The 20,178-nt window shown below is 40.8% G+C and overlaps 1 protein-coding gene across 9 annotated transcripts in view; it reads right to left on the bottom strand.

The window, feature by feature from the left end:
• The window catches only part of NUMA1 (nuclear mitotic apparatus protein 1), a 106,231-nt gene that overhangs the window by 23,696 nt on the left and 62,357 nt on the right, over positions 1-20,178 (bottom strand). For all 9 annotated transcript variants that reach the window (XM_069064686.1, XM_069064687.1, XM_069064691.1 and 6 more), the window contains 4 exons: positions 8,745-8,830; positions 4,538-4,617; positions 1,362-1,444; positions 482-562 (listed from right to left, as the gene is read on the bottom strand). In XM_069064686.1, coding sequence (XP_068920787.1) covers positions 482-562; positions 1,362-1,444; positions 4,538-4,617; positions 8,745-8,830 — 330 coding nt within the window. The remainder of the gene's footprint in view (positions 1-481; positions 563-1,361; positions 1,445-4,537; positions 4,618-8,744; positions 8,831-20,178) is intronic.

The raw sequence follows: 20,178 nt of genomic DNA, 5'->3' as shown, positions 1-20,178 counted from the left end.
AGAGAGAGAGAGAGAGAGAGAGAGAGAGAGAGAGAGAGAGAGAAAATTCAGGAATTCAACAGGAAGAGCAGAATAGAGGCCATCCCAGGCACAGGGAAAAATATAAACAATGGCATTGAGGACAGGGAGTGCTGTGCATTTAGAGGGATAGAAAGTAGAACAATTCAGCTAAGAAGGTTTGTAGGGGAGTAATAGAGAGGTAAGACTAGAAGGTTATTGTGGCACCATGACAGGCCATGTCAGAAACCTGTCTGGGAACCACGTCCATTCACTCTACCACAAAAGGAGGCTAGAGATGCACAAAAGAAAGGAATGGCAACAACTGCCCCAGAGCAACAGAATAATGGAAGAAAGAGGTAATAGTTTTATTAGCCCATCCTCCTGAAGAGAAGATTCAGATTAAAAAACAGGGAGAGCTAATGATGAAGCCAAGGGCTCCAAATATAAGGCCAGTGTGGGGTGTGGAGAAGCAAGGGCTTACCTGGATTTTGTAGTCAAACTGGTTCCAGTCCCTCAGACTTTTGGAACTCATGGTGGAATGGTATAAGAGTAACATGATCACCTAGAATCAGTTATGAAGACAAGTTCTCAGTCACCCTTTCCCAATGCTCCTAACTTAGGTCTGTATATCCATTTATATACTATAACTCTACCAACACCCAACAGTACTATTTGTATATATGCCTGCCTTACTGGAACTAAAGTGTGGGGACCTTGAGGGTAAGAGTCTTGTTCTATATTCCTTAGCCCATGGGACGGACAAACAGGGTGCTCATGAGTCAACAAACATTGACTGAGCACCTATGACGGGGTAGAGCTTATGTTAGCATGCATCACATGTCCAAATAATTTCAGGTCAAGGGCTGTGAGGAAGAGGTATGAGGCATGCTTCATAGAACAATTTAATTAAGCATTGTTGCCCCACCTAGCACGCATGCTTATTTCCACCTTCCAGAATAAAAGCAAAAGAAGTTGAGAGCCTAGATGGAGATTAACAGACCTAAATTAAAACTGGAAGGTCACACCTCCCTAATTCTCAAATAACATCCACCTGCTGGTTCCTTCCCATCTCCTGTTCCTCAGATGCCTGACACAGGGATAAATTAATACAATCCCTGAGCTGAAAGCAGTCTTCACAAATTGTGTGCAAAGACAAATGAAGCTGTGTCTACTTTAAACTTTCTTTTCCCTCCTTCCTTGAGCAGGTGAATGTCTAAACTAACTAATCAAAGCAGGGAGATGAATAAGCTTTGCTTCTTTTTGAGAACAGAGAATCCACAACCTCTCTATATACGGGACTAAAAGACTAAGAGGTCCTGTCTTGCTTCACCCCCCTCACAGATGTATGTACCACTAGTTACCTTGGCCAACTCCAGCTCCTCCCCATCTTCTAGCTTCTGCACAGACACTAGGCTCTCTGAGGAGGACTGATGTTTGCGGTTCTCTACAATGACAAAAAGGCAGGAAAAAGGCATGAGCGAGTATACCCTAAACCCTGCCTAAGGAAATGCTAGCCAGATTCGAGGTAAACTTCTACATCTTTGGGAAACCTGAAAATTTTGCCCCCTGTAAGTATGGTCTGTCAGAAGCTTTGAGTCATTACTGTAATGCATCTGACATTAAAAAAAAAAAAATCAACATTTCCATAAGCATGTGCATTTGTGATAACAGTTTGATTCCATGTCTTTTGACCCCTACACCAGAGTTTTATATTATATTTAATAAAAAATAATATCCCAAAGTGTTCCTCTCTGTCCTACCCCTGTCCAACATGTGAGCATGTTGTATCTCAGTAACTGCCTACTCTGCCTAACCTTTGTTTTTTATTGATTCATTTGCCAGTCAATACTCATTGGTTGTCAGACTGTTAATTGGAGTTCCAATGACACCTATGTTTCTCCCACAACACTCATCTTTCCTGCTTGAGGTTGCAGAGTAAGCTATGGAAGAGAGCTGAGTTGGGGTAGGAGAGGAAGAGAAAGGAGAGAGGAGGGTCATAGTGTCAACTTTGGCCCGGAATAGTCCTACTTAGTCATTGCTTATTGCTATAAAAGCACTCTGGGACTTCTATAAAAGACAGATTATATGGTTATAACAGAGCAGATTATGAATTCTTATCTGCCCAGAATTCTGTAGAGGCCGCGTCTACGATCTAACCCCATACCTCAAAACTCCTTTATGTTCTCATCCATCTCTCCCTCCTTTTATTCCATATCTGAGGACAGTCTCTCTCTTTGTTGATGCTGACCTCTTCTTCCATGCTCTTGATTCCATTCCTTTCTATCTCTTCTAGGAGCTTGCTCCAATTATTTCCCCCCCTCTTCTTTTTTTATTTTGAACCTTTGCCTATCTAACATCTGACATTAAAAAAAATTTTTTGTTTTGTTCAGGCAATAAACAAACATATAGAAGTCTACCATTCTTAAAAAACTTATCTGAGCCCACTCTGCCCTCTAAAGCTATAATCCTATATCTCCTTCCCCTTTCACTGCTCAAAACCTTAAAATCAATGGCTACACTCCCTGCCTTCATTTCCATTTCCTTATCAATAGCTAACATTTATCACCCATTCACTTCTCAACGGTCATTTGCAGTCTGGCTTCCACTTGCACAAATGGGACTGCTTTCTCTTCAAGGCTACCAAAAACCTCTTCCTTCAAACAACTTTTTCTCTATTTCCATCCTATTTGTGACCTCTTTGTAGCTCAAAATCATCAACTGCCCTTTCTCCTCCCGTATATTTTCTCCTCTCTTTGCTTTTGTGGCAATGTTCTCTCCTGGTTTTTCTCCTACCTTCTGGATTGATTTTTCACGCTCTCTTTCCCTGGATCACCATTTACTTCCCATCATTGTAGAGTAGATGCCTCCTAAGAATCTGAACATTCTTCCCTTCTGTATTCTCTTCCCAGATTATAATGGCAGTCCTCACACATTCAATGATCTCTTTAAACAGATGACTTCCTAATCCATATATCCTGCTTCAATGCCTTCTTTTAACTTTAAGTCTTTAATTTTCAACTGCCAGATAGATAACTTCTAATGCAGATCTCACGAATAGCTGAAACGTTAATGTGTCCAAAACCTAATCGTTCATCATCTCCCCAAACCTGCCTTTTTAGAAACCAACCTTTTTTTAATTCTACTGCTTCATCTCTCATATCCACTGCCTTTCCCCAATGACCATGGCCACCACCCTAGCCAAGGCCATTATTCCCTCTCTTCTGGACTATAGTAACAGATTCCTAATTAGTCTTTCTGCTTAGAGCCTTTCTACCCCAAATAATTCTCACCACAGCTGACAACTCATCTTCTGAAAATAGAAGTATGGCCCTGACACTCTCCTTTTCAAAAAACTTCAGTGGGTTCTCATCATCATTAGGATAAAAGAGCAATGCTTTGGCTTGGCACTGAAACCCCTCCACAGCCTGGCCTGATTCACACTAGTCACATTCCAGCCAAGCAAGAACACTAGGTGCTCTTGGTTCATGACACCCCGTCTCCCATTCCTCTGCCAAGAAAGCCCTTTGACCTCCACATCCTCTGCTTCCTCCCAAGCCCTTCTCGAGGGTTACTTTCTCTGCTATCTCCCAGCTGCCATGGACCCTCTCCTCTTCAAATGAATACAGGATGTCTCTCTAGTAGTTCATCCTGAGATACATGTGCTCTAAGGGAGTGTTGTGTTCTTATGTTTCTACCTCCTAGACCCAGCACAGCACTTTGAATATAGCAGGCACCTAATAAATACCTACATTTAGTGTATAAATTCAGCTGATGAGCTGAATTGACTTGAATCAGTAGAAACAATGTGTTATAATGGAAAGTGCTCTGGCCCTGGAGTCACACACAGGTTCTGGATAGGAGTCCTAGTTTGGCTACTTACTGATCTGTAATCCCAGGCAAGTTAGGTAATATTTCTGAACCTCAGTTTCTTTGGCTACAAAATTGGAATTACAATACTTGTACTACCTGCCTAACAGGGTGGTTCTGAAGTTATTTGTACCTTAAAGGTACTACAGAAATGGGAACTATCTTGCTGTTTTTACTTTTTCAAAATTTTTACCTGTGCCAATTCCCTTTCCCCACAACCTTGTAAGAAAAGGAAGGCAGCTATCCCCACTTTTTACAGGCAAAGAAAGTGAGGTCCAGGAGGCAAAGTGGAAGCAATATGCTTATAGTCCATACAGTTTTTATATCCAAGAAAGGAAGGAGGGACAACAGTCTTTAATCCCCCACTCCCTCCTCAGGGCTGAGAGGGAAGGAAAGCCATGCACAGTGTGACATGCTGCCTCAGACGGACTCACAAAACACAAGGTTCTCTTTAGCCATGACACCTACATATCTCTGGGGTGATGTTTTCAGGTCTTGAGGGATGGCTATGGGATCACAGTTGGCTCTGTTCTTTTAATCCCTCTTATAAAAAAGGCCAGGTCTTCTCCTTTCTCCAAGGGCCCCTGTGACCTCACCTTCTGGCTCCCTGGTCCCCAAGGGGTAAGAAAACGAAACTCCTTCCCCAGCAAAATGGAAAAAAGATGCTTACTCTGCAGAAAGCTGGAGATGAAGTTGAATCTGTCCAGCAGAGGCTGCTGCAGGATCTGTTGCCCCTCTTCAGTGCCATGGCTAGAAAGAGAGGAAGTATTAAGACAAGAGTGCTTGGATAGATAACTGCTCCATTCATCCCCAAACATCCCCCTCCAAGTCCTGCCCTGCCTGAGGCCTAGAGTCCCACAGCTAGACCATCTCTGTATTGTTTCTGGGAAAGAGAATAAGAAACAATTTGTCTACCCTTCACAGCCTTCTTTTATCTTCCTCATCTAGTGTTTGCTTCTCTATAAAGAAGGAAGGATGAAGTATGAAGGATGGATTTCTTCAAGGAGAGGCTGGATGGCCACTCTTTAAGGATGTTAGGGTCAAAGTTCTGTTGGAGCCAATGTGGATACTCTCTAAGGGCCCTTCCAGATAGAACTCTTTGACATTTCATGATTTGGAGAAGGCCAAGGCCAGATGTAGCTTAGTGGAATGTGAGATCTACTTAAGTCACTTCTCTGCTCCAAAGTCTTCAGTGGCTCACTATTGTCTATCATAAAAATCTCCTGCTTGGTATTCGGAGACCTCTATAATCTGGCACCATCCTACCTCTTTCCAGTCTTATCTCACATCAGTTGCTCTAAAATCCAGTCAAAATGGGCTATTCTCTGCCTTTCCAAATACCTGCACTTTCATGAGTTTGCATGTACTACTGCCTGTGCCCCAAATGCCTTTTGTCTTGCTCTTTACCTATGAAACTTCCTATACATCTTCTAAAATCCAATTCAAATACCACCTATTCCAGGAAGCTTTTGTCACAGCCCTTCAATAAACTCTCTAACCTTTGGATCTTTGTTTTCTCATGCATTTAGAGTCACTCCTCACGTAATATTGTATACTTTGACTATCTGTATTGTTATCTTATTCAGCTACAAGACTCTAACCTCCCTCAGGAGACTGCGCTTCATCATACCTTGTATTTCTCCCAACCCTCAACTCGGGGCTCTATAAATAGTACACACATTTAGTGATCATGGTTTCTTTCCAATTCTCAGGATTCCAGAGAAACAAAAGAAGCAAGAATCAGCAGGTTGAAAACAGATGAGAGAGAAGAGGAAATGAGTAGAAATCTGGGCCAATGACTCTTGAAGGGCTACACAAGAAAGGACAGGCCATTAGAAAGTCCTGGACGTAGCAAAGGATAACACTGAATGGATACTGTGGGGATACTGAGATGTGACTAACAACTGAAAATGACTGTACAGAGAAGAGAAAAGAGAGAGGCTCTGAAAAGACAGAGGACACAGTTCACCACTGAACAAGGCTGAAGGCAAACAGAATCTGCAGAAAGCCAAATACATGTTTGTTTTTACCAGAACTTGGGTATGAGGCCAATTAATCTCCCCATCTCTGGTATTTGTTTAGCAGGTTGCACAAAAGAGGAAGAAAGCCAACCCGATGGAGAAGGCAGCAGGGGGAGCTCTCAAATCAGAGGAAAAACCAACAGCTTTGTTGACCACAACAGACAAAAAAGGAATAAAAGTTTGGCTTTAAAATTCAACAAAATCCTTCCTGCTAGTTCCTGCCTTAATGACTTTTATACATTTACCTGCCCCAAGGTAGAAAGCCTCTCTCCTCCCATCTAAATACTGACCACCCTTTAAGGTCAAGCTCACACCCCCAGGAAGCCTCCAGGATACCTATTGCAGTCCTATTTTCCCAGTCTGAACTACTGTAGCTTAATAATCAGTCACAAATTTCAGTACTCATGCATTTTCTAACAGTTTAATGCACTTTAGGCTATAAATTGCTGGCAGGCACAGATCATATTTTATGTGTCTTTGTATTCTCTATCATGCCTAGCATAGTGCTCAAGGCATCCTTATTGGCTGGCAGACCTGGGCTAGTCTACACTATGAACAGAGAGGCAAGAAAATGTGACTAGTTAACTGTCACCGTTTGGTCCCTTGATAGAGCTCATCAGTCAATCTTCACTGTCTTGGCCACAACAAACACCTCAGAGCAGTCTAGTTTGTCACTTTACTGTTTTAAAAATAAGGTTTTGGGGGTGGCTAGGGCTAGGTGGCAAAGTGAATAGAGCACCGGCCCTGGAGTCAGGAGGACCTGAGTTCAAATACGGCCCAGATACTTAACACTTACTAGCCATGTAACTTTGGGTAAATCACTTAATCCCAATTGCTCTACCCTCCAATAGTGACTTCCCATCTTGTGATAAACTTGTCAACTTTCTGGGTGTGAGGTAAAACTAAAGATGTTTTGATGTGCACTTCTCTTAAAATTAGTGACTTGGGGGAGGTGGGACAGGAGGAAGGGAAATATAGTCAGTCTTTTACAGTATATCTACTATGTTATTGTTTTGCATTAGCTACACATGTACAACCTATACTGAACTGCTTATCTTCCCAGTAAGGGTGGGTGACAAGAGAGGAAGGGAATGAGTCTAGAATTCAAAGTTTTAAAATCAAATGTTTAAATATATATATGTATGTATATACTATTATTAATACTATTTTACATATAATTGGGAAATAAGATATACAGGCACTGGGGCATAGAGATCCACTGGAAAAGTCGAAAGGGGCATGGGAGAAGATATGTTAGAGAGCAGATTGGAGGAGGGGATATCCTGTGGGACTGCTATTTTGGGGCAGTGGATAGGGGAAAAACAGGGAGAAAATTTGTAACTCAAAATCTTGCAGAAATGAATGATGTAAATCAGAAGTTAATAAATCATTTGAAAATTAGTGACTTGGAACAATCTTTCATATGGTTAACATTTTTTTTCTTTTTTTTGGAGGGGGGAATGTAAGGCAATTGGGGTTAAGTGACTTGTCCAAGGTCACATAGCTAATACATGTCAAGTGTCAGCTAGTACATGTCAAGTGTCTGAGGACAGATTTGAACTCAGGTCCTCCTGACTCCAGGACCAGTGCTCTATTTACTGTGCCACCTAGCTGCCCAACAGTTTGCAATTCTTTTGAGAACTTTTATGTTCAATTCTTTTGACCACAGCCATTTGGACACGGTTCTTGGTCATATCATCTTTGTTACATACTCTGGAAATAACGACACTAGTGAAAGATATTTGATGTAAAGATTTTGTTCAAGCAAAAGATTTTCCATTTTCATCTAAGCAAAATGATCTATTACCTACCTTTAAGTTTTGGTTAAGAATTCTCCCTTTATCCAAATGAGAAAAAAACAAAGAATTCTCTCTCTAACCAAAAGTGTACCTGATCTAATTTTTTCCTGCTTTTAAAAAAAGTAATGCCCTTTAAGACAGAGGTTGTATATTTACTTTTAGCTTATTTTGTATGTGGCCTAAGATGTTGCTCTGAGCAAGATTTCTGCCAAATTACTGGGAAAGAGCACTTGCAAAGTGGAAATCACTGCGTACATGTCAGAGAAAGAAGATTCCTGGGATAATCAACCCTGTGCCAACTAGGCTCTTACAGCATCCCAGTCAAAAAGATCCCCAAATTTGGAATTAGAGGGCCCACAACTGAATTCTGTCTCTGCAAGGAATCATCTGTATGACTTTAGGCAAGCCACTCCTGTATTATAGTGGTTTGTCCTTAAAGGTAGCGGGGGGGGGGGGGGGACGGGACACGGACACACTAGATCAGGGATATCAAACTCAAATAGAAATGGGGGCCAATACACCACTCATAAGGATCCCATTAGGCCTCCTATAATATCGACTTAGAAAACTACAAGTCAATATTATCTATGTTTTAGCCTAAGGACTGTTTGATACCTCTGGACCAGAGGATCTCCACTCACACACCCTTCTCCCTCCCTACCCATCCAATCCCTCTACAACTACTGGGGCATATTTTAGACTACATTTTCCTAGGGAGTTCAGTAATTATTATTTGCATATCTATCCTCAAGGGTCAAGCATTTTAATCCCTCTTCCCCAGGTTAAGCCTTTCAGAGATTGGAAGGTAGTGAGCTAGTTTCTCCCAACCATCAAATCTTCTCTTTGGTGCTCCCCATCTCAAGGCTCCTTTACTGATCCCTGCATGGACCAGTCTACACTCTGCTAGCCACCCACTTATGGACACCCACTGCTTGTCGCAGCTGTCCCCTTAGGACACAGGCACTAGGGAAAGAGTGTCTCTTGGGCACTGTGTCCCCAATCCAGGAGCCCCTTGCTTCCCTTAAAGGTCACTGGATCTGGGAAGGTTCCTACTCACATGCGATTGATGATCTGGATGAAGATGTTGCAGTCTTGGAGCTCTAGTACTGATGTCACAGGTTCAGCAACTTGGAGGCTGTTCACCTGCAGACAGAGGAGAGCCAGATAAAGCAGCAGTCACTGGCACTTAGCAGGGCAGTCTCAAAGGTCAGGCCTTACTTAGGCTTAGGTCTCAGATGCTTACACCATTCTACTGATTACTGGAGCTATATGAACAGAAAAATGAGGACAGGCGTGTGATACTGTGAAGAAAGAATCAAAAGGACTTTGGCAAATAACTAGGTACTGGGGGAAGTGAAGGTGAAGGTCCTCAAGATCACACCATATTTAGACTGGCATTCTTCTGTTTGGCTCTAGAGAAAGAACTATAGAAGCATGGGGGAAAACCCACAGAAAGGTTAATTTAGTCTCCCTGTAAAAAAAAACAAAAACAAAAAAACTCCCCTTAATTCCTAAGAGCTATGCAAAAGTAGAATGGGCTGCAGTGAGAGATGGTGAGTTTCTTCTTCATTTGAAATCTTCAAACAAAGGCTGAACATTTAGTGGGGAATGTTACAGAGGAGATTCCTTCAGGAATAGGTGGAATTCCACAATAAGGAATGACAAATATTTTTGCACGTGTTTAACATATTTAGAAACATTAAAGATCATCTAGACCAAACCTTTATTTGGTTTTATTTTTTAAAATTTTATTGACACAGTTTGCATTTTAATAACCTTCATTTCTGATTATTTCTCTTGCCCCTCCCCCACTTAGCAAGACATTAACTTGTAACAAAGAACAAAGGAAAAAAAAGTTCAGCAAAACAACCAACATTATCAACTGTTTCTTCAAGTCTGTAACACTTCCAGACCTATTTGATCATAATTACAAAGAATTCAGAGTTTAAAAAGAAATTCTTTTTCATTTACACTGTAGACAGAAAGTTCTGAATTTAATATTAGCTGTGTGACCTGGGGTAAGCCACTTAACTTCTGCCAACCTCAGTTTACTCATATGTAAAATGGGTAGCACCTACTTTCTAGAGTTATTGTAAGAATAAAGTAATAATTACAAAGTGCTTTGAAAACTTTAAAGCTCTGTGTAACTGAGAGGTATTAATACTATTGTTAATCATGATGTATACTGTTTTTGTTTCTGCTTATTTCATTGTTTATGAGTTCATATGCTTTTCCATGTTTCTGAATTCTTCAGACTTGAGGTCAAGTCTCAGCCTCAAAGACTTACTAACTGTGTGACCCTGGGCAAGTCACTTAATCTCTATTTCAGTTTCCTCAACTATAAAATTAGGGATAATAAAAGCACCAACCTCCCAGGGTTGTTGTGAGGATCAAGTAAGATAATACTTGTGAGGCACTGAGCACACAAAAGACACTAGTGCTTAGTTCTCTCCTCTTTCTTTCCCCTTCCTCCCTCCATTTCATTCATGTAGCACAATTTGTTTAGCTATTCCCTAATCAATGGTTACTTATTTTGTTTCTAGTTTTTTTTTTTACAGTCATATCTTTTTAAAGATGAGGAAACTGAGGCCCAAAGAAGGGGAGGTTAGTCAGTCAGTAAACATTTATTGAGCACCTCCACATGTCAGGCACCGTGCTAAGCATTTGGGAAACTAAGATAAAAAACCCTCCTCACTCTCAAAGCAGCTCACAGTGTAACTGGGGAGATGACAAACGATGACTTATAAACAAGATGTGCTGGAAATAATCAACAGAGAGAAGGCACTAGAATTAAGACCAGGAAAGGCTCCCTACTGAAGGCGGGATTTTGGCTGGGACTTGAAGAAAGCCAAGCAAGACAGGAAGAGATAAGGGAGAGAATTCTAGGCAATGGGGAGACTGCCAGTGAAAACAACCTGGAGCTGAAAGACAGAATATTTGCAGAAGAGGTTACTGGATTGAAGAATAGGTTGGAAAAGGGAGGAAAAGGGGGTAGAGGGAATAAGAATAGAAAAGATAGGGGGAGGTTATAAAGGGCTTTGAGTACCAGAGGATTTTATATCTGATCCTGGATCTGATGAGGAGCCACTGGAATTTACTGAGTGTGGGGGTGACATAGTAAGACGTGCACTTTATAGAAAGATCACTGACTACTGAGTAGAGGATGTACTTGAGGAGTGGGGAGAGACTGGAGGCAGGCAGACTTACAGCAGGCTACTGCAAAAGTCCAGGCATGAGCTGATGAGGGCTTGGAGCAGGGTGGTGGTAGTGTCAGGCAAAGGGGGTATATTGGAGAAATGTTGCAAAGTTCAGAATGACCGGATTTGGCAAGAGATTGGATATGGGTGCAGTAAAGGGGCGGGGTGGGGCAGTCAGAGTAAGAAGTTGAAGATGACACCTAAGTTTCCAGCCTAGGTGACTAGGAAGCTGGTGGAACCTTCAACAGTTATACTGGAAGTTCAGAAGAGAGGAGGATTTGGTGGGGCAAATGAGTTCTGTTTCAGACGTTGAATTTAAGCTGTCCATGAAACATTTAGTTTAAGATGTCTATGGGACATCCATTTCAAGATATCTAATAGATAACTGGAAATCAGCAGAGGTATTAGGACTGGCTAAGCAATTTCAGAATCATCAGCACAGAGATAATTGAATCCAAGGGAGCTGAGCAGATTACCAAGTGAAATAGCATAGAAGAGGATAAGAAGGGAGTCCAGGATAGCCCAGCAGGATACCTATGGTTAGCTTAAGTGACCTGGATAAAGATTCAGTAAAGGAGACTTGAGAAGGAGTGGTCAGAAAAGTAGAGAACCAGGAGAAAGGTGTCCCAAAAACCTAGAGAAAAGAGAATATTCTGGGATTTGATGCTAGGATTTCTAACTAAAACTCCAATGGTCATGTAATATTCAAAACCAGCTTCTGTTGGCAAGAATTTATCATTACATTATCAAAAGTAAGAGCTTGTAAGCAAAGTGTCAATGTAAATGAGACTGGGCGTGGGGCCACTGGAGGGGGGTGGGAATTCCTTGAACTTATTTAAACAGTAAATTGCTAAGAACTCTAATATAGTAATTACTTGCATACAAATAGTTTCTGTCCATTATAAACAAGTAGTGGACTAAGCACCAGACTAGAAATATAGAGAACTAAATTATATTCTAAGTAATAACTTTCTACATGACCTTGGGCCTCAGTTTCCTTATATGTCAAATAGGTATAAATAACAATGGATATACAACCTTATCAAAGAATTATTACAATGAAAAAGGCATACTGTATTTGAGAAAATCTTTGAAAATTATGGAATGCTGGATAAAAGCTAGGAATGATGACTGTAGAATATAACAGACCTAGCAAGATAGGTATCTCCTTCTGTCCCCTGACACCCTGTGGCTGTTTCTTACTTTCCAGACACCTCAGGGACTGCAACTTTCTCACTTTGGAATACTGCTCAGCTGTGCTGGCCGCCTCCCGTCCTGAGGCCTCCACTTTGGGAAGGGTCCCAGGCCTGGCAACTTTGACACCAAGCCCAAGAAGGGTACTGCTCATCTGTTCTCTTTTGTTTTTGTCTTCCCCTATTAGAGAGGTAAGGAATCTGTGGCCTTGAGGCTATATGCGGTCGTCTATGTCTTCAAGTGTGGCCTTTTGACCGAATCCAAACTTCACAGAACAAATCTTAATAAAAGGATTTGTTCTGTAAAACTTGGACTCAGTCAAAAGGCTGCATAGGACCTAGGAGGATGCAAGTTCCCCACCCCTGCCCCATAAGAATGTAAATCCCTGGAGGAGAAGGGACAGAGACAGTCATTCTTTTCACTTGTATTTGCAGCTCTAGCATCTAGGACAGGGCAGGACACATAACAAACCCTTAATAAATGCTTGAAGCTTTGTCTACCTTAGTAGAATAGCAAAAATAATAATGATACTTAAGTCATTTCAGTTAAAAATCATCAAAATCTATGGCCAAGGTTCAGCTTGGGTGTATCAGGGCTAGACCTTGAGTCTTTTCTCTGAAGGCGTCATCCTCGGAGCCTGCAAGTGCGGATCTGAAGGAAAGTAGCTGCAGATACAGAAGAATTTCTTATCCCTTTCCCCATTGGATCTCATGAAAATGACAGGCCAGAATTACCAGGGTGTTCAAGAGCTTCTCTACACAGTTAGCAGAGCCTGTGCTCCTCAAATGCAAACTATTAATCAGGATAGGAGAATCCCATTTCCCTCCCTATTTCAACACTGAAGAAAAATTACTTTCAATGAGCAGCCAAATTCATTTGCCTCAGGAACTTACCTGTAATGATATACTAAAAAGGTTCAAGACAAAACTGCATGTACCCAGAGCCTTTGTGGATGAGCTGATACCTGGATGAGCCCAGGTATCAACCCAATTGCATGTACCAAGTTTAAATCCTGTTAAAATCCTCTGTTTTAATGGCAGTAATAACCCTGAGTAACTCAGTTTTAAAAGTTTGGAATTATTATTATTTACTCTCCTCGATGACTCCTGACATCCTCTTCCCTATTTAATGGCTATGCCTCTTCCCCCTCCATAACTTTCAACTTAGAGATTCATTCTCTTACTTCAAGATGTGGTCTATTTTTGGCTTTAAACTAAAGTTGTTTATAGCCAACTTTTGCCAAACTTCCTTTGCCAAACCAACTAAGGAAAGAAGAGGTTAATGATTTGCCCAGGCTCACATGGCTAGGAAGTATTCTGAGGCAGGATTTGCATTCATTGCTGTCTTCCTTACTTAAGGCCCAGCACTCTGTCCACTGTGCCATTCACTGAGACACAACTCGTTTAATTGTTCCCCTTCTGATAGGTAACATATACTTTGTCTGCTGTTCTGTATACATGGCCTACTGGATACAGTACTGGATATGGAGTCAGGAAGACCTTCTATCCAATCCATCCTCAGGTACTTATAACCTTCAGTAAAAACCAGTTAAGTACCATGTGTGTCATTTTTCTCATGTACACTATCATGAAGATCAAATGACATAATATGTACAAAAGACTCAGGAAACCTATATAAAAAAGCACTACATAAGTCCCGTATGTTCTTTGCTACCTGAAATAGCAATGCGCTTGTGTAATTTGGGATTGTGTGAGATACAAGACCCTTACCCAAATAAAAAAAATCCCAGAGGTTTCTCAAGGCAAAAACAGAAGCTCTTTACTCTCCTAGTCAAATCTCTTGAGAGTTGGGCATCACCTACCCCAGAGCAAGCTGGTATAGGGAGGCACTGCACAGAGATCAAGCAGACAATTATATACCCCTATACAAACAATTCTAAGAAAATCCACAAAAGGCCTCCCCAGTATCTGGACTTCTATTCCCATTGGTGGGATGTATGGCCTCACATTCTAAGTAGACAATGCAAACACGTTATTTCAGCTATTTTCCTTATTGAACAAAGGCAGATGGTTAAAAGAGTATTCTAGGAGGGAGAAGGGAAGGGGTACCCCCTGATCTCCCTGAAATCAGGCCATTTACAGGAAAATGAAACTCAAGCCTAGAGGGGGTTAGGACCTAGCTCGATTCTGGTGACTACTGCTCCTGTTGTATGAGAATACTTTCACCCATTTCACTCAGGACCTTTTTCATTATTGCTTTTCTTTGAAATCATTTATTTATTTACTTAAAACCCTATCTCTGTTTAGGTCTACTCCTTGTTTGTGTCATTCTGAGTAGTCTTGGTTTCATTTTGATGATTTTTCTTGTCCTAATTGTTCTCTGAAGTAAATCAACCCACATTAACTAATTCTAACTCTGTTACCACTGAGCTTGTCAATGGACATAAAAATCCCTCCTCACATATGTACTACCTCTCCACATTGTCTCCTGGTACCATGTCTTTAATACAGAAAAAAAAAGTATATTAAAAAAAAAAACCTATGGCCAAGTTTGCCTGCTGTTCAACGTACTGCTATATTTTATCCTGTGGTGGATGTCCCCAATTGGAATGCTATTTCAGAAGAATAAAATACCTATCAAGTTTAGAGTTTTCCCCAATATGCTTTCTTCATGTGACAAAGCAGGAACTTAATTACTGGCTAATGATGCTGAAAAGGCTTAGTATTGTCTTATGGCTGCCTCACAAATGGCTCAAACATTACCCATATTCTCTCATGGTGTAATGGAAGGTGTATGGGTTCAGAGGAGCTGCCTGTATAACCTTACTAAGTCACTTCTCCCAGATGCTGCACCTGGGTCACGCCAAACCCCCCCACCCCCATGAGGAGTTGGATTAAACTGCTTTCTAAGATCACTTCAATCTCCAAACCCTGGGACCATATAATCTCACTAATTCACTAAACTCAGTGAAGTAGGCGAAGGAAGCAAGGCTTTCCTTACTGGATTTTCAGAGTTTTAGGATAGTGTTTGTCTTGGGGGATAGAATATTACTCCACAATATTTTGGACTTGTGGTTCGTTGCTTTCTCATTTTGAATTTGAATTCACATGGTTTTTAAAAAGGAAACAAAGCCCTCAACAATGTTTTAAAAAAATAACAATGATAACTCACATTTATATAATTCTATGGTTACAGAGGACTACACTAACCCTCAGGCTCCCTTAAGTTCTCTGACCCATAGTTTTCTCATCTGTAAATTAGAGATAATACTACTTCTGTTACATAACTCACAGGGCTTCTGTAAGTACAGTATTTTTTAAACTCATAAATTATATATTATATATATACACACAATTCTATTTATAGGCATTACAATCAACAAAAATTTATTTTCTCCTCTGACTCATCCATTAAAAAAAAGTAAACAATATAACAAATACACAATAGTCAAGCATAACGAATTTCTTTTTTTTTTTTGAGGGCAATTGGGGTTGACTTGCCCAAGGTCACACGGCTAGAAAGTGTTGTGTCTTGAGGCTGGATTTGAACTCAGGTCCTCCTGACTCCGGGACTGGTTCTCTTCACTGAGCCATTCAGCCGCCCTGACAGAATGAATTTCTACATTGGCTATCTCTTATTTAATCTTCACACCAACCCTATGAAGTAGGCAGGATGGAGATTACAATTTCCAGATGAGGAAACTAAGGCTCAAAGAGATTAAAGTCATATGGCTAGTATAATAGAGCCAAGACTCAAATAGAATAATAACAGAATTCATCCCACCAGAAAATTTTATTAAGAACCTACTCTATTCCCCAGTACTGTTGAAGAGACAACCATCCTTCCAGCCATTCAGCTTTACAGACTTATTGTCATCTTTGAATTTTCCTCCCCTTCCCATACCCAATCAGTTGCTAAGTCCTGTTGATCTGACCTCTCGAAGAAGTCTCTCATTTACCCCTTTCTCTCTACTATGATAATGATGAAAAAGCTGTCACTGATATATGGCCGTATCCTAGTTCAGAGTCTCGTCATCTCTTACCCAGATCATTACAACAAATCTAAAAATTGGTCTCCCTTTTACTCAAGTCTCTCCATACTTCATTTAATCCTCCAAATTGTGGCTAAAGTTGTTAAGCACTCTCTGATCAGGTCCTTCACCAATTCAGTAAGCTCTAGCAGCTCCATAAGGTAAAATATAAACTGCTTGGCACTTAAAGTTCTTCATAAGCAGACCCATTATATATTATTCCCCTTTCTATTCAGTCTAGTTGACCTTCTTGCTGGTTCTCACACATAACATTCCCTCATGTCTTTGCACTGACTGTCCCCCATACTTTGAGGGCACTCCCTTCCTCATCTCTCTAGCATAGGATCCTTTTTCCTTCGTATTTCAGTCAAGCACATCTTCCCCCTAATTACCAATGCTCCCCCTCAAAAAAAAAATTAGCTTGCATTTATTTTATATTTATGTATACACACGTAAATGCCATTTGCCCAATATGTTAGCTTCTTTCATTGAAGATTATGTTCTTTTTGTCTCTGTATGCCTGACATATGTAAATATAATCAAGCATTAATAAATGCTTGACTGAGACAGTATACTACATCATTTTGGTCAAAGTCAAAGGCCATTAAACTATACATAAAGATCTCTGTACATACTGACTTCAAAAACCACAGATTAACATTATCTATGATTTATTGTTTTTTTTTTTTACTCATTTTGTTGCTTTATTTGTTTTGTAATTGTCCCAATTACATTTTAATCTGTTTGGGGCCACACTTAGGGAGTGCTGCAGGCCACACGCAGTCCCTGAAGAATATTCAATACATTTCTGTAAACTTTTACAAAATATTTAGTAAGTGCTCTGGCAACTAAGTCACAAAAGGCTATGCATAATCATTAAACTCATTTTTATTGGCAGTAGTCTCAAAACAATTGTTAGATTTGAAATCAAAGGACCTATATTAGAATCCTAGCTCTATCACTTACCATTGGTGGAAGTTACTTAAATTTTCTGGGCCCGACTCTTTCCAACTCCAAAATAAGAGAGACTTTCTAAGGTCTCCTCTAGCTCTAAAGCTATGATCCTATGAAACTGGGTCAATATTTAATTGCTGAAAATGAAGAGTCACCAATGACACAGGCACCTAGCAATGATGCCATGGTGAAACTATAAGGATTACTATTGAACACAGGGAGAGGTACAGTATCAGACATGATACTGCAGACATGTGGGAATTTAGAGATGCTTCTTAGCTCACCAACACCATTTATGACGTCTACATCATACAGCACCTGCTTTGCACGAAGAATTTTCAAAAAAAAACATTTGAAATACAGATTTCTCTCAGAATTCTTTACACAAAGCCAAATTTGCATAATGTGAACACGTATGGATAGCTATAGTGAAATTGCCTATTTCATGTACCCAACTACATCTGTCTTGGCCCAATAATTCATTCTATTTAACAGAAACAAAGTCAACTCTCGATTGTTCTGTCTGGTCATTCTTTCTCAGTCTTTTCTGCTGGATCTATGTCCCACTCTCTTAATGTACTCCAAAGCTCTATCCTGGGCCCTTTGTCTTCTATCTCTAGGTGACCTCATCAGCTTCCATGGATTCAATGACCATTTCTATTCAGATGTTTTTCAGATCTGTATGTTCACCTCTATCTACTCTCATTAATTCCAGTCTCATGTCACCAATTGCCTATAAAATATATTTCCAACTAGATGTCCCAAAAGGAGCTCAAAACAAAAGGCACAAAACTTAACTCAAAATCTTTCCTTCCCAACCCACCATTTTCCAAAATTTTCCTGTTTGTGGAGGATATCAACCATCCTCCCACTCACTTGGGCTCATAACCCTGAAGTATCTTTTTGCTTTTTTTTTTAGGAGGGAAGAGGGCAGGGCAATTGGGGTTAAGTAACTTGCCAAAGTCACAGGGCTGGTAAGTGTTAAGTGTCTGAACTCAGGTCCTCCTGACTCCAGGGCCACTACCCTATTCACTGCACCACCTAGCCACTCCAACCCCTGAAGTCATCTTTAGATGATTCCTCATTCTCCCTCACCCTACATATCCAACCAGCAGTTAAGTCTTTTTGATTCTACCTCTCACTACATTCCATGTTATACATTCTATCTCCCACTGTAATGGGAATGCAAATTTGGAAGATCTTCTCTGCCCCTAGGCTAAAGTGCACCTGAAGCCTGGGGTGGGAGGCTTGTTTTTCAGTAGATACTTTTTGATTGGCCAGTGGGTCAATAAGGTTGTTACATTCTCTGAGCCAGGAGAAGGCTATATAAGCCCTGATGTGAGGCTTTGTTTTGGGGGTTGTAGCAGCAAGCACCCCAGTATCCCCAAGGTGCCTGCTCACACAGGTTCTTGGATCTGCTTTGTTAAAGGAAAGCAACTCAAAATGGGTTAACAAGCTTGCTTTAATCAGTCAGACATATATCGTTTACCTTGTTCAGGGGAAAAAGGTCAGCACCCCAAACTTCAAAATATACAGACAGAATTATCAAGACATTAACAGATCAAGTAGACAGCTTTCCAAACTGTCCAACCATTACATCCATACCCAGTCAACATCTGGGTTTCCACATCTGGGTTTTTCAAAGCCGGGGGACTCTCAACAACGGCTTCCCAGAATTCAGATCAAATCACAGAACACTTCTCAAAGTGAGTCCCAAAACAAAGCTACATATCAGGGCTTATATAGCCTTCTCCTGGCTCAGAGAATGTAACAACCTTTTGGACCCACTGGCCAATCAAAAAGTATCAACTGAAAAACAAGCCTCCCATCCCAGTCTCCAGGTGCACTTTAGCCTAGGGGCAGGGAAGATCTTTAAATTTGCATTTCCATTACAGGGGTTCACTTTGAGAAGTGTTCTGTGATTTGATCTGGATTCTGGGAAGCCAGTTGTCCAGAGCCGCCCCCCCCCCCTTTGAAAAACCCAGATGTTGACTGGGTATGGATGTAATGGTTGGACAGTTTGAAATCTGTCTACTAGATCTGTTTCTGTCTTGATAATTCTGTGTACTTTGAAGTTCGGGGTGCCGACCTTTTCCCCTGAACAAGGTAAAAGATATATGTCTGACTGATTAAAGTAAGCTTGTTAACCCATTTTGAGTTGCTTTCCTTTATCAAAGCAGATCCAAGAACCTGTGGTGGCAGCAACCCTAAGGACGCTTGGGGTGCTTGCTGCTACACCCACTCACACCAATACCACCCATCCCAGTTCAAGGCCCCTATCAGCTCTTGCTTATTGCATTAGTTTTCAAATTTATCTAGATATTCCCTCTGCAATATATTGCTATATCACTACCAAAGTGATGTCCCTAAAAACACAGGTCTGACTAGGTCATTCCCTTGAGCAATAAATATTCCAGTAGCAACCTATTGCCTTTTGGATCAATTACAATTTCATCTATTTGTTATTTAAAGCCCTTTACAAGCGGGCTCCAACCTACTACCTTTCCAGACTTATATGCTATGGTCCAAGCAAGTCAGCTTTCTTTGTTGTTCTTCCCAAGTGACTTTCCATCTCTCATTTTTTTCCCTTTTGCACCGACTTTTTCGTATGCCTGAGAAGCCCGTCATTCTCACCTCTGCTCTTAAGAATGCTGAGCAACTTTAAAAGTTCAACTCCAGACAATCTATAGGAGGTTCATCCTGACCCTCCCTGAGGGCCCGTGTTTTCCTGCCCATGCTGAAAATGATCCTGTATCTATCTTATGTATATAAATTCGTTTCCCTTATTATATAAGCTCCTTGAGGGTAGGCATTTCATCATTTGCTGTCTCTCTCTCCCCAGCATCTGGAACAGGATAGCAAAAATGCTTGTTGAATGATTGTCAGATGTTTAGGGAAAATGCTTCTATTCTTATTCTTTTTAATTCAAGAATGGGGATGGCTAGGTGGCACAGTGAATAGAGCACCAGCCCTGGAGTCAGGAGGACCTGAGTTCAAATCCAGCCTCAGTCACTTAACACTTACTAGCCATGTGACCTTCGGCAAGTCATCTAACCCCAACTGCCCAGCCGTTCCCCCCTCCAAAAATGAAAGAAAAGTCAAGAATGAACATTGTATTTTAACAGTCTGTTTCTGCAATTATCAATGTCATATTA

Source organism: Petaurus breviceps, unplaced genomic scaffold (genome assembly GCF_028583685.1).
Source record: "Petaurus breviceps papuanus isolate PSGF00001 unplaced genomic scaffold, PetGlider_PUasm1.0 90639, whole genome shotgun sequence".
NCBI classification, from domain to species: Eukaryota; Metazoa; Chordata; class Mammalia; order Diprotodontia; family Petauridae; genus Petaurus; species Petaurus breviceps.
This window is presented reverse-complemented; position numbering and strand designations above follow the sequence as displayed.